Genomic DNA, 13,126 nt, shown 5'->3' with positions numbered 1-13,126 from the left:
CCCTTGGGGAGGACATGTTCCTATTGGATAAACAAGAGCTGTGGCATAAATCATCAAAATTGCTTCTAAATCAGGCTGCTGTGGGATCACTCAGCCGTAATATCCCCCAGATGCTTCTCTTCACGTTGCCAAGAGCCTCTTCATGCATACAAACAAAGCTAGAGAAATTAGTTCTTAAACCACCTTTCTCTCCAATGAATTGGAGGAGAGTTAGAAACAGTACAAGACTTTCACAGCAATTAACTGAGATTTCCCTGCCCTCCCCCATCCCCGGTGTAACACTGACACATAGAAACTTGCATCAAGACAAGGACATATTTGTGTCTGCTTCTACCCCTGCATATAGAAACTAAAGGAGAGGGTTGTATACCACCCGCAACAGATGGATGCAGTGTATGTCAATGGAAACTCAAATAGGTCTGCATTAGTCCATGTATATGTAGTTATGTCCAGACAACAACTGCTTCCACAATAAATTGATAGGATTGTTTTGATGGAATTGAATCACAGACTATCAGGTTGGAAGGAACTTCAAGGATTATCTGGTCCTGCCTTTCTTGGCAAAAGGACACTCCAGACAAGATAGGCCAGCGCTCTGTCCAACTAAACCTTAAAAGTGTCTGAAATTGGGGAATCCACCACATCCCTGGGGATAGTCTTCTAACGGCTGATCTCATTGTGAAAAAAACTTCCCTTGTGTCTAATTGGAATCTTCCTCGGAGTAACTTGTACCCATAGCTGTTCATCTTTTCTATGTGACTCCTTGTCGCCACCCTTTAAATACTGAAACATGGTGATAAGGGCTCCCTCATGCCTTCTTTCTTCACGTGGCAGGCTTTATGGTTCTTTGATCATCTTTGTAGCCCTTCTCCAGACACTCTCCAGTCTGCCCATTTCTGTATAGTTTTTGTACAGCCTGTTACCTAATCTGTCATCTCAGGATAGCAAGGTTGTCTCAGAAAGGGTAGGAGGTTGGTTACTTGGACACTCTTAGTGAATCAACTTTAACAATGCTTCTGCTCTTTTCCCTGTTCTGTATAATAGAAAAATTCTAGCAAGACAAATGAATAGGGGCTTAAAATGATACCATTTTTGTAGTAATAAAAGAATTATTCTTTTTTTCAGGGAATTTGGCTGGTTTGCTGAAAGTCAATTCTAAAATTTTCATTTAATATCTAGTTTGTTTGATCTATTGAAAATTGAGGACTGACCTCCATGATAGTTTTATTTCCCTGTTGGAAACATTTAAATGTCAATGGAATCAGTATTAATAGCTGAAACACTGCAATTAGTGGTGGTGTTGGTTACTGGAGGAGCTGGGGAAAAGCGCAAAATATAATTTAATAAGTTATGTTCTTGTACCACATTTAAGTGTGTTCCTGGAGTTGTACTTTTGTAAATCAGTTCCAGATGGAGGCCAGGAGTACTCCGTTTACTGGGATAAACCTTCCTTAGTCTATGCTAGTATGACATTAATTGAATTATCACAGCCCTAGGATTCATTTCCTTATGGATTCAGTGATATGCCTTGATTTTTTGTAGTTTTTTTAACACTGTCATTTAAGAGCTGTTGTTTACATTTCTTTACTTTTATTCAGTTTAATATCTACATTGCACACTACAGCCTTCATCAAGAAGCTACCGCCTACAAAAAATATGGGTCACAAAAATCACACTCTTTTAGAAGATAGGAAACACATCCCAGTAGAGTGACATATGGTCCCAAGGGACCAATTGACTGTTGAAGCCTCCAGAAAAAAGAATACTCACGATTTATAGCTTTGTTTGCTAACATGTAGCATAATAAAAGCAGGTAGTAACAAACAATTTCAGGAGATGAAATTTTAAGTAAACCAAGTAATACTGTAAAATTTGGGGTGAGCTCACAGGAGCACGTAACATTTACCTTTTAGTAAAGAATATCTTCCATCAGCTGGGAGATATTAGAATCAAGACTTTTCTTTTGCATGTTACCAAGACAACATAATCTGCCATAACTGTGTGGAATGAATCAATGTTCGTTATGCATGCTGGGCCATGATTGACATTTCCAGCATGTCCTTCCAATACTTATGGAACGTACTGTGTTTCTATCGATTCCGACTCTTCCCTGTTTCAATTTTCCTTTCATGGAGTAATGGAGAGGTCTGTTTAAGCCCCTTCTATTTTTCAGATTGGTTTTCAATCTGGTGCTCTCAATTTAAGACAAGGTACAGAGCATGCCTATCCTCAGACAAGCTTCATGTTACCATGGCTAACATTTCTTCCAGTGCAAACCTAATACCCCTAAAACCAAAATCCCAAAGCAAGTGTCCAAAAGCAAGACTGGCAGGTTTTTTGTCTCCTACTTTGAGACAACTATTATTATCATTATTATATCCTTAAAAAGTCAGAAATGTACTGCTAAATTAAATGCTAAAGTTTTCAAGTTGTTACAGAATCTTCAAAGCTGCATCTTCAGAAGAATACAGTGAGGCACACAGGAGCTGGCAACATTCTACCATTGCTGTATCAAGTGGAGTTAGAGCCAAGGCAGAGGCGGGTAAGAGGGGATGAAATTCTGAGTCTTTTCTGTATTTCTCTTCTCCCAAACTAACTCTCCCATTAGGAAGGCATCCTCACTGCAGATGGACAGCTTTGGGAATTCATGCTGTGATTAAGACAGCATCATCACCTGAAACATTATGAGACTAATATTTGTATCGTCCACTGAGTTTGAATTCCAGGACTTGTTCAATTTTTTTGAAAAGTGGTGCGGAACAGCCAAAGCTGGATTATCCAAACAAATTTGGCCCCAAGAGCAGCATTCAGCTCAGAGCAACAGCAGTGCACAGCAAACACGTGATGGTCTCTTACTGTTCTCTGCAAGCCCGAGCAGCAGTGTTCCAGGTGACCTTGTGATTCACTACCAGGAAGTAGCAGCTGCCCTCATGATAACTCCATCCGGAGGGACATTTCTTCATGGTTACCTCCTAAAATAAAAGAGGAAAAGGTAAAGCAGGCTTCTGTCTGTGCACAGATAGTCTGTGCACTAGTGCCCAAAGTTAAACTGAGCATGAACTTTGGTGTATAACTAAAGCTACAGCATTGATTAAAAAATTTAAATAAATAATGCTTGACAGAGGAGCCTGCAGTTTATAATTAGTAGCTTTAATGGTGACAATAGAATTCAGTTCCAAAAATCCTCTAAAGATTTTATATGAGTTTGGATACCATTTTCTGTCTCCTGCAGTCCGTGCAGGGAATGCAGTGCGACAAAATTCAGCATGCCATGTTAAGTGGTGGACGGAATGTATGTTTATAGAATACCTAAGTAAGCTTATTTTACTGACTTCCACCCATTCTCTTGCAGACTTCATTCCCTGACTCTGTTACGCCCACATCGTCACAAGCACCAAGACACTATTGCTCGTGTGGTTTGTCCAGGAGCACCTCTGGATGACAGAGAGGAAAGGCAACCCCAGCAGTCAAGTCCTCCTCATATTTCTGGGAAATTTTTGTCTCTCCTGAAAGCAAACCTGAATCTGGATAACACTTATTCCCTGTTCCCTGTAAATAGCAGTTGCAGGAAGGTCCTCTGCTTTGGGGTATCACCGATCAATGGTAGAGTCTATGCTCCGACTTAGATACATACACATGGCTACATTTTTACCTTGCTTTGGGAATTCCAGAATTTCCACGTTATCCCATCACACTGAAACAACTTTTGAGTGCTTTCTTCATAATGCAAGAGGCCCTTTAAATCTGGTGTACAGGCCTTTTGAAAAAAGTCCTGGAAAGAGAAAATGACATTTGAGGGAAAATAATTACACAAAACAAGTGAAGTTAAACAGATTAATTAGGTCTTATAATAAAATGTTATGCCATGAAAACTCTTCTAGGTGTTAAATCATTTTGGAAAATAGCACGACTGAAAACAGATGGTGAAAATGCCCATGGAAAAAAAGGTTTCATACCTTATGTCTCAATCTTGGTTCAGATGCAAGTTCTGCCTTATCAGCCTGTGGGATTTCTGCCTTCCTAGAGGAGATGACATTTATCTGTAGTTGTGCCTTCTTGTTGGTTTCAGCTGAGGAGATGTCATCCTCTATTTTGAGTGATACAATCCCATGATACTTCATTTTACAGTATCACACACACAAGAACAGGAGAGGAAAAGAGAGGGTTAGTACATACAAGCAACTATTAAATAAACTAAACAAATAACAGAAATTAATTATAATACAAATCATTGTAAACCAAGGGAAATTACATCAAAGAAAAAGAAAGACACACAGAAAAATAAAGTATTGGTCGTAACAAATTATTAAAATTGATAAAGCCTGGAAAGAACAGAATCAGAAAGAAATCATGGAAATGTCTGACCAATACCCATAGTGCTCTTACTTTGAAAACAACATCTGTTTCATTTCTAAATACAGACGAAGGATGAACCTGAAAAAGGTAGAACAGCAGAATGAGATGGGTATATTCATGAATTATAGAAACAAAAAGACTTTATGTAACATTTGCTCCTAGGTTATAAATCATGCAGAGCATGTCTTGGGTTTACTTCTTTCTCTTTAGAATATAAACATACCACCTCTGAAAGGAGCCATTAAAAAGCACAGATTACAAGTGTAATGTTCAGTGTTTATAAAAACAGATTCCAGCAACTTTTAAGGTCACAATAGCAGAAAGTTACTAAATACTTAGCTAAACCAATATAGCTTAAACAGGAAAATCAGTGGGCAAGGTTTAAATAAATATTCCCTGTTTAAGCTAACAGTATTTTCAGCTTTAGAACTTCAGCACCAGATGCACAGCTTCTATACATTTGCCTGGCTCCACCAACTTCTTTCTTCTAACTTACCCATAATTTTTACAAGATTAGAAGCTTCATAATTGCTGAAGTTGCTTGATGCCTGTTTCCTCCCCCAAATCTTTTTTTTATTCTTCTCTTGCATGCATGGATCCTCAAAATCAGGTTGGTTTGTTTTTGGTATTTTCCCTACAGATTTTTAAATAGCCTTCAGGTCTCACTCAGAGCAAACTCATGTAGTTTATAGTTATTGTGTGGTCAGATATGATTGCTACAAAAATATGACAATTAAATGAAGATACCACATCACAATTAATTCACAAATCAGTCCATCACTGAACTACAGAAGTGTCTTACTATTCTGCCATTTCCAGTTACTCTCAGCCTGGTCCTTGACTGATTTGCCAAGCTGTGCTCCTGCCACAGGTCCCCTCCATGCTCTGTCATCCCTTTGGAAGGAGGCAGTGGGATCCCTTCCAAGGAAACACTGCCAGGCCTGGAAGGTGATGAGGAGCCCGAGGAAACTGGAAACAGCGTGTGTCTTCCCCAGAAGTCATGCTTGCTTTGGCCAGAAGGACGGGAATGGCTGCATTGGCCTGAAACCATAAAAAATGGCAGATGGTCAGTTCTAACTGCATGAGCAGATAAGTGGTCACATTGACATGGGGACATAAACAGCTTGTCCTTAAAAGTTGGATGATTCTTTCACTTGAAGTAGTTGATTTGCTGTTTGTTCAGTCACCCTTGTTTCTGGGGTTATCTATGACTATAGCTGCAACTACTACCTATGTAAGTATGATTTTATATGTGATGCATCTGTCCACCCACAGGTCAGAATTTCAACAAAGCATCTGCTGAAAGTACCTGTTTTCATGCTTATATTGGGGTTTGAAGTGCTGGGGTTTTTGGTCATGGATATACAGGTATCTTTAACTACCATTGGTGATATTTCCATCATGCCCAAAGAAGTTTCTTCTCGGAAATCCAGGACACTGTTGTTTCAGTGAACTCATTGTGTCAATTAAGTACTGATTTACCCTAGGAATGTTCAGGAGAAAACAAATCTGAATTTTTAAAGGGACTTTCTGTAACACGAAGCCTAATTCATTGCAACATGGATATTTAAAATATTGTTTCACTAAACACCAGAAGGAAAAACACTCTTCAGCTGTCAGAGGATGCAGCTGCTTTGCTAGTTATTTCTGTTTTTCTACAGTTTTCCTATCTTTCTGTTTCTACAGTTTCCTCCTTTTTGGTCCAATTTTAGGCACGCCACATTCAATCACTGAAAAGCACAATAATAATGCAGTCTTAAAAGCCTAAACTGCGTAATGATCATTGCTGTTTGCTGTGAAGCTGTGGGCTGTGGTTTTTAAGCATTGGAAAATATATTGCTAAGAGATGGATTAATTTGTTAAGTTTCTTTTTTGAGAGGAAAGTAAATCTCTTTTAGAGGGTGTGTAACAACTGCTAAATAATAAATGGAAAAATTCTAATGGATCTAAAATAAATTTTTCCCACTTTAATAAATGAGAACTGAACTCATGTTGTTATGAATAGTGGTTTCTTTCCTGGCGCTTTTCTCATTTTGTACTCATTGCTTCCTCCATGCTGTGTTTCCTAAGAGGATGCATATGACTGTGTGAGAGAATAAAAGGTCTGCAACTGTCAAGCCTGTTTTCTCTAAAAAGAAATTAAGCGGTTTGATCTAACGGTGAGTGTTAGGAAGAACTTGTGGTTGAAAATAGGTAGCTACTCAGCCAAGATTGTCCCATCTTCTTAATCATGAAGATCAAAAGAGAATACCTCCTTTTGAGTCCAAAATTTTCACTACAGCTTTTGTCCGTGTGCCAAGAACAGCATTCACAGGGGAGTTCAGAACTACTTCAAAGACTTCATCGTCTTCCTCTAATCCATCATAGGTAATTGCTATATTCCACATCTTGGTTGACACTCCTAACAGAAATAAACATTTTAATTACTCTTTAAGTGCTATTTCAATCAATCAGGGTGTCCAAGAAATAGATTAATTAACATGTCTGCAGCTAGAATGGAGTAAATTGTGTATGCTATTGTGCTCCTACTGACTGACTGGACTCCTGCTGTTCTTCCAAACAGCATTAAGTTTGAATTTGTTCCTGGGCAATGATGATGCAGTTGAAGTGCATACACTGTAACAAAAAGCTGCTGTGGATGTGCAAAATTGCACTGCAATACATATATTTAGGACTTCTGCTGTGATTTTCAAGAGAAAATGTATCATAGGGTTTTTATCTGAAAAGCTTAACTATAGAGACGGAACTGTTATTTAAAATAACTTAAAATAGATCAAAAACTGTGTTAGATTGAAGTGCAACTTTTTAGGCAAATCTTACAGTTGTTTTTTCTTGGTTCCTTGTCTTTACTGGGTAACTTCAGGCTTGTATGTGAATGAAAAAGGGTCCTGGACACCTCAAATAACCTAAGTTGTACTCAGTTTTGTGTAAATTTGACCTGTGTCCTGGGCTTTACCTATAATGACTGAAGTCTTTAAAGCATCTTACAGCTCAGCTCAGGGTGAGTCCTATCCAGACTAGTTACTGGGAGGAGACATCATTTCAGCACTTTTGGTATTTTAACAAATGCAGAAGACAGTAGGCAATATCATGCTAATTAATAAGGATACCAACTCACTAAGGAAGCCCACAGTAGTTCCAGAAAATGAGCCCAAGTCTGAAATACTATTCAGATTCTCTAGCTACAGATATGTAATGGATTGCACTCTCCAAAGCAAGTTTACTCTTTCAAAATCAGTGAATAAATTTTCGAGTTGTTCAGTGTACTGTTTCATACCTGGATCAAACTGAACAAGCTTGGAGGGAGTCACTGTGAAGTCCTTCCCCAGCCTAGCAGATATTTCATTGACCTGAGAAGAAATCAAACAGTAAATACCATGTTGTGACCCATTTCACCAAACCACTGCTTTCTGCTGCATGCTGAAGGTACTGTACACATCTCAAATAGACACACCAACCCATACATATACTCAGGCTGGAAAAAAAGATAAAGACCTGGAGAATAAACCTTGTTATGTGCAACTGTCATTCTGTCCTTGTTCATGGCTTTAAAAAAATGCATGATCAAAAAAAATTTGCTTGTCTTATAGTTTTTCACATTCCCTCTCAGATTGCTATTTGACACCACCAGTTAACACTGCTGTTCTCCATGCCTGGGGACCCTGCACACCTGGCTCCTGGACAAGCACATCCTCTCATGTCAGAAGAGCAGCAACAACCTGGCCACGTTTTCCTATTTGGCCCTTTGTGATATCTTGGAAGAAGTGTTTGTGCACAGAGCCGTCTGTCATCCCCAAAGACTCATTAGGCTAGGTATGAACATATGTGAATACAAGGATTCCAGCAATTCCCTGAATTTTCATAGGAGACACCAGAGGATACCAGTTTCCACATTGTGCTCTTGATGGTGGAATCAATGGTCTGTTTATGCAAGTTAGTACTAGAGTAGAATCACCAAGTTCTGTGAAGGATTGGGCAGGATGGCCCCGATGGAATCATTAGCAAATGGATGGAATCATTGGCAAAATTCCCACTAACTTCTGTAGAAGAAAAACCAAAATTATGTTCCTAATTATAGTCCTGAGAAACTGTGAGGGAAAAAAATTGTACTTCTCTGGCAAGGGGAGCTTTTAAAATACTGGAATTTCTATTTTATGAGGAAAGATAAAATTTGTGAAGGCAAGTTGCACAAAACCTGTTTTACAAAGTTATACCCTGCAGCTTTCAGTCTAGTCTTTTTGACATAAGACAGAGGGAGTCATTGAAGATATACGGGGTATTCCACAGTCTAGGAAAACCCCCTATAGACTGTGGGCAGTAAGGGGAGAAATGGAGAAGGCTGCCTTGGCTGTGTAGTTGAAGTCCCTATAGCTCCGAGGGTCCTCCAGCCTGAGAAGGCAAAACAAAACTCCCAAGGCACCACCACATTGCCCAAAGCCTGGATTTTAAAGTAGCAAATCCTGGAAACCAAGCTTCTGAGCACAGTGACAGAGGAAACTGCCAGCTCTGTTTTTTCATCAAAACTGAAACACTGCTCCAAAACAATCCAGGTTTGGTTAATCAGCATTTCTACTTAAAACTCAGGAAATTTTGTCAGAAATGCTTCAGCCATCTGTAGTAGCAAGGGCAATGTCCCAGCAAGTATGGATTGAATCAGATGGCCTCTTTGATGATTACTGAATTATCTTTACATCTGGGGAGTAAAACAACAGGCTGCACTTCTTATTAAGTTAGGATGTTGGCTTTTGGCTTTACCTTCACGGTTATAAAGGCAGGCTCCACCGAGTGTCCTGCCCTGGTGATTTTCAGGGACACCAGTCCCATGTTTTCACACACCTCATATTCAGTCTGTAGCATTTCAATCCGAGACCACCGTAGCTCCAGCCTGTGGGAGAGGAAGGAATGTGAGTGTAAAGCAGAGCCACCTTACCAGCCACCCCCAGCTCTTGCTGCTCAGAGGCTGTGTGAGGAGCCTTCTCTCCCAACTACTGATTTAGCCAATACACATACTGAGTCTTTGTCTCCAAATCAACACACTTGTATGATTCAACTGATTAGGAAGAGGCACGTAAATCTTCCAGACCAGCCCTGATCTACTCTAAACCACAGCTGAACCTTGTTTCACAGCCAGAGGGGTTCTACAGTAACCTTGAGAGCAGCAGTTTGTCCATAACAACGATAGGCCGAGACAAGTTATCACTGTTTGTCCTGGTTCCCTTTAACCTTGGAGTCTTATTATGCTCTCACTCCTCAGTCTTTTCTCAGCAATATCCTTCTTCCTGCTCATGTGTCTTCATCTATCCTCTAACTCTCCTCCTATAGGGTACAGAGTATGCTCTAGGACTTCTCTTGCTTGTGTGCAAGGGCCTTCTCTCCTCCCCTTGCTTTAGTATTCTGCATACTTTGCTCTTCAACCTTTCCCCTGTCTGATTCCAGGTGCCTTATACACTGAATTTTAGAGCTGTTTGTGGGCAGTGGGGAGGGAGTGTCTGAACCTTGGAAGACTGTGTGCTGCACAAGGTAGTCAATAAAGATCCTGACTTTTTAAAAGCTGTGATAAAAATTAGTGAGAGTCAGAGAGGAATGAAAGAGAGTGCAAAGAATGAAAATAAGCTGAGCTATTTACAATTTGAACTTTACTAAAACAAACTTCTGGGCCTTTCACAGTTGACTAGCTCTACCACCAGTGAAAGCTTCCTCCTGTCCTCCTTTATCCTCTGATGCTAATTTTGTGGGAAATCCATTTAGGAGCTGAATTGCTTTATTTTTGCTAGAGAAGATGGATGTGCCAAATGTAGTCCAGCCGCATTCAAATAAAAGCTGGGACATCAACAATAAATCATGTATTTTGAACCAGTGATCATTTGGTGGTAAATAGTTTAAACTGAAAAAAATATCTCACAAGTTTTAAATCCAATATTAAAATATTATTTTTTCATTAAAATTCTCCTTTGGTCTGCTAGCGGATAACTTCACAGTACACCTATTTTCTGCAAAAAAGTGCTATTTCTTTGCTCTTTTCCTAAACTGTGCTATGCATTGCTATTCATTTACAAGACATCACACTTTCCCTTGAGAAGTGGCATCATATAATGCTGGTTTTAGTATCAGCTCATCTGTGAGCCAGCACAGAGCAGCTGGGCAGTGCTCAGACTGCCCATGCTCAGATGTGTTTGTGTATGGAGACATCTTTTGGCACAGCACATAACTGCCTAAACAGTGCCTCCATCTCAGCTCAGCTCAGCTCAATCCCTGTCCTCTCTCCAGTGTGTGGGGAAGTGCTCTGCCCCTGGGGCCGGCTCTCTGCTCCTCTTTCTTCATGATGAGTCCTGGTTTGTGAGTAGCCAGTTTAGCCCAGGAAAAGCATACTGGTTATTTTTTTTCTCAATTACTTCTGATTAAATAAGTTGGTTGAACATTTTTGCCCTATTTTCAGAAATAAAGAGAAACACTGCCTCTGCTGAAGAGCTACTTGCACTTCTGGCTTTCATCATCAAAGCACGGTTCAGATGATATTCTAAGTTTTCTACATGAGGCTTATCGTATGTCACAAGGAAATTTGGATAGTATGCCTAATACATGCAGAGGATGACAAAGAAGATGCTGTGTGCTCTCCACCTTCTTTCAGTACTCTTTTGCAGAAGTATGGCTCTCACAGCTTTGTCATTTGAGAGCGTCCCCTCCATTGTAATCTCAAGCGTGCGAAAAATGCATTGCCATCAGCTAAGGGCAAGAGTGACCTGCAGCTGCAGGACCATGTTCATGAAACAGTAGTCCCATCCCTCCACACCCAGCATCTCAGATCTCCAAATGCCCAACTGCTGCTAAATCCATTGTGTCTCAGTAAGGCCCTGAAGGCCTTTGAGAACTGTGATCCAGTCTAACCTGGAGCTAACCCCTTGTAATTCACCTTCTTGAGGGGAAGAAACCTCTACTCTAGCAAAAGCAATAGCAGGCTGAGTTGTAGCTATGTCCGTGTCTGCATGGCTCCAAGCCCAGCACCAGTTCATTTGCCCCAAGGGTGGCGAGCACAGTGCAGCACAGCGCATATCACCGAGGAGGGGAGCTACCTTTGGGGCACCGCAGAGTTTCCACTGGCATCTGTCACTTGAAACTCCAAACTGTCAGAATTTGCTTCTCGTGATTGGTTGATGACATAAAGTATGATTTTGCTGTTTAGATCCTTTTGGCTAAATCCTTCCTGAATGAATCCACCTAGGAAAGATGAGTAATATGCAGGTGAACCAAAAGCCTGTTAGTAAGAACCGTGTAGCTCATATAGACTCTTTTCAGCTTTCCTTTTTGCTGAGAACCTGAACTTAGAGAAATGTGGGTTTATAGCTAAACAGCAACATCCGCTCATTATAAGCCCCCGCCAATTTCTTCATGTGCAACCTGTTTATCAAAAGGCCAAGTTCAATATTAATTTTTTTTTCTTGATACAAATAAAAAAGTTTCTCAACAGCTGCTATTAAAAATTATCTCAAACTCTGAGGATTCATAACAAACATAAGACTCTGGTTTCATTGTAAAAGTTTTGTTACTACAGTCAAACTTTGCCCAAAGTTTGCTAAGAAATGTCGATTCTATCAAGCAAACATTAACAGGATACGGTTTGGAATCTGGCCTGGTATGCCCCAGTATAAAGAGATTATAGAACAAATCACCTGTTGTTATATTTTCCAGGTATCCATAATGAGGACCTCGCAAAATCTTAAAAATTATTTTGTCATCTTCTGTATTGGGGTCAGATGCCCTCAGGTACCTGGCAGTAATATAGATCCCATAATTTCCATTCTTCAGCAGTTCCACATCAGAAAAGCAATGGAGATGAATAATTTTTGGTGCCATTTTGTCCAAATGATCCACCTAAATCAAAGTTAGACATTCATTTTACAGCATCAGGGTATTCTCTGTCCTGCTTTTTCTAAAAGCACGGTAGCCGGATCAGGGTGGCAATAGCCACTTTGGCTCACAGTCTGCTGCAGACACCTGAGTTCCAGTTAAGATGTACTTCACATGAGAAGTTTCCAGCCCAGACTGCCCATCCCTTGCCATATGCAGCAGGGTACAGTACTCTCTGGGGAGTGTAACACAAATTCTATGTACCTCTGCCCTGATGTCCCACATTCCCCATAGTGGGACATTTTTGATGTCATTTTCTTCACAGCAAAAGACAACTCCAGCAAAGGTTTGTCACCTCTGTTGTATAATAACAATGCCACCTTTCACAAATTCAGATGAATCTTCTAGCATTCCACAGTGGTTGTTGCTGTTCCCGTATCTCACCCTCTACTGAAATAGTATTCCTCACTCATCACAATACTTGAAACTTTGTCATCAGGAAACATTAATAGCCTCTTCATTAGTATCAGTGTTTTCAAACACAGAATTTTGACATGCAATGCAACAAGGCCTACTTTGTATACTGAAACATGTCGCATAGATACATACAAAAATCACAGCAAACATATCTGAGCCTATGATGAAGCATGAAGGACTTGAAAGCAGGGGAAATAGGAAGTAAACAGAAAGATTCTAGTAAAGAAAGAAGAATCAGAGCAGGCATCTTACAGAGACTCTCAGAGAGAAGACAGGATGTCCAGCTGGGGGAGCAAAGTGGCTGTAATTCAAGATTCCTGTGACATGAAGAACAGTCATCCTCACACCCCCATGTGTGCACATCACAGGGTCAGGCACCAAGTGAGAAAGCAGAGCAGGAGGAAGTTCTGTCCCTCCCAGAGCTGGACTTGACTTTATAGTTGAGATG

At 40.2% G+C, this 13,126-nt stretch overlaps 1 protein-coding gene across 2 annotated transcripts in view; it reads right to left on the bottom strand.

Moving 5' to 3' along the window:
- Positions 1–13,126, bottom strand: part of FREM1 (FRAS1 related extracellular matrix 1) — a 64,229-nt gene that overhangs the window by 7,193 nt on the left and 43,910 nt on the right. For both annotated transcript variants that reach the window (XR_004237526.1, XM_032096245.1), the window contains exons 26-35: positions 12,024–12,225; positions 11,427–11,571; positions 9,112–9,241; positions 7,634–7,706; positions 6,608–6,757; positions 5,159–5,397; positions 4,387–4,434; positions 3,957–4,115; positions 3,653–3,772; positions 2,857–2,972 (exon numbers count right to left, since the gene is read on the bottom strand). Coding sequence is in view for 1 of the 2 variants with exons in the window: in XM_032096245.1 (XP_031952136.1) it covers positions 2,857–2,972; positions 3,653–3,772; positions 3,957–4,115; positions 4,387–4,434; positions 5,159–5,397; positions 6,608–6,757; positions 7,634–7,706; positions 9,112–9,241; positions 11,427–11,571; positions 12,024–12,225 (1,382 nt within the window). In the remaining variant the exon portion in view is untranslated. The remainder of the gene's footprint in view (positions 1–2,856; positions 2,973–3,652; positions 3,773–3,956; positions 4,116–4,386; positions 4,435–5,158; positions 5,398–6,607; positions 6,758–7,633; positions 7,707–9,111; positions 9,242–11,426; positions 11,572–12,023; positions 12,226–13,126) is intronic.

The sequence above is a fragment of the Corvus moneduloides genome, chromosome Z, assembly GCF_009650955.1.
Source record: "Corvus moneduloides isolate bCorMon1 chromosome Z, bCorMon1.pri, whole genome shotgun sequence".
NCBI lineage: Eukaryota > Metazoa > Chordata > Aves > Passeriformes > Corvidae > Corvus > Corvus moneduloides.
The sequence above is the reverse complement of the archived record's forward strand: the minus strand, read 5'-3'. Positions and strand labels throughout refer to the sequence as shown.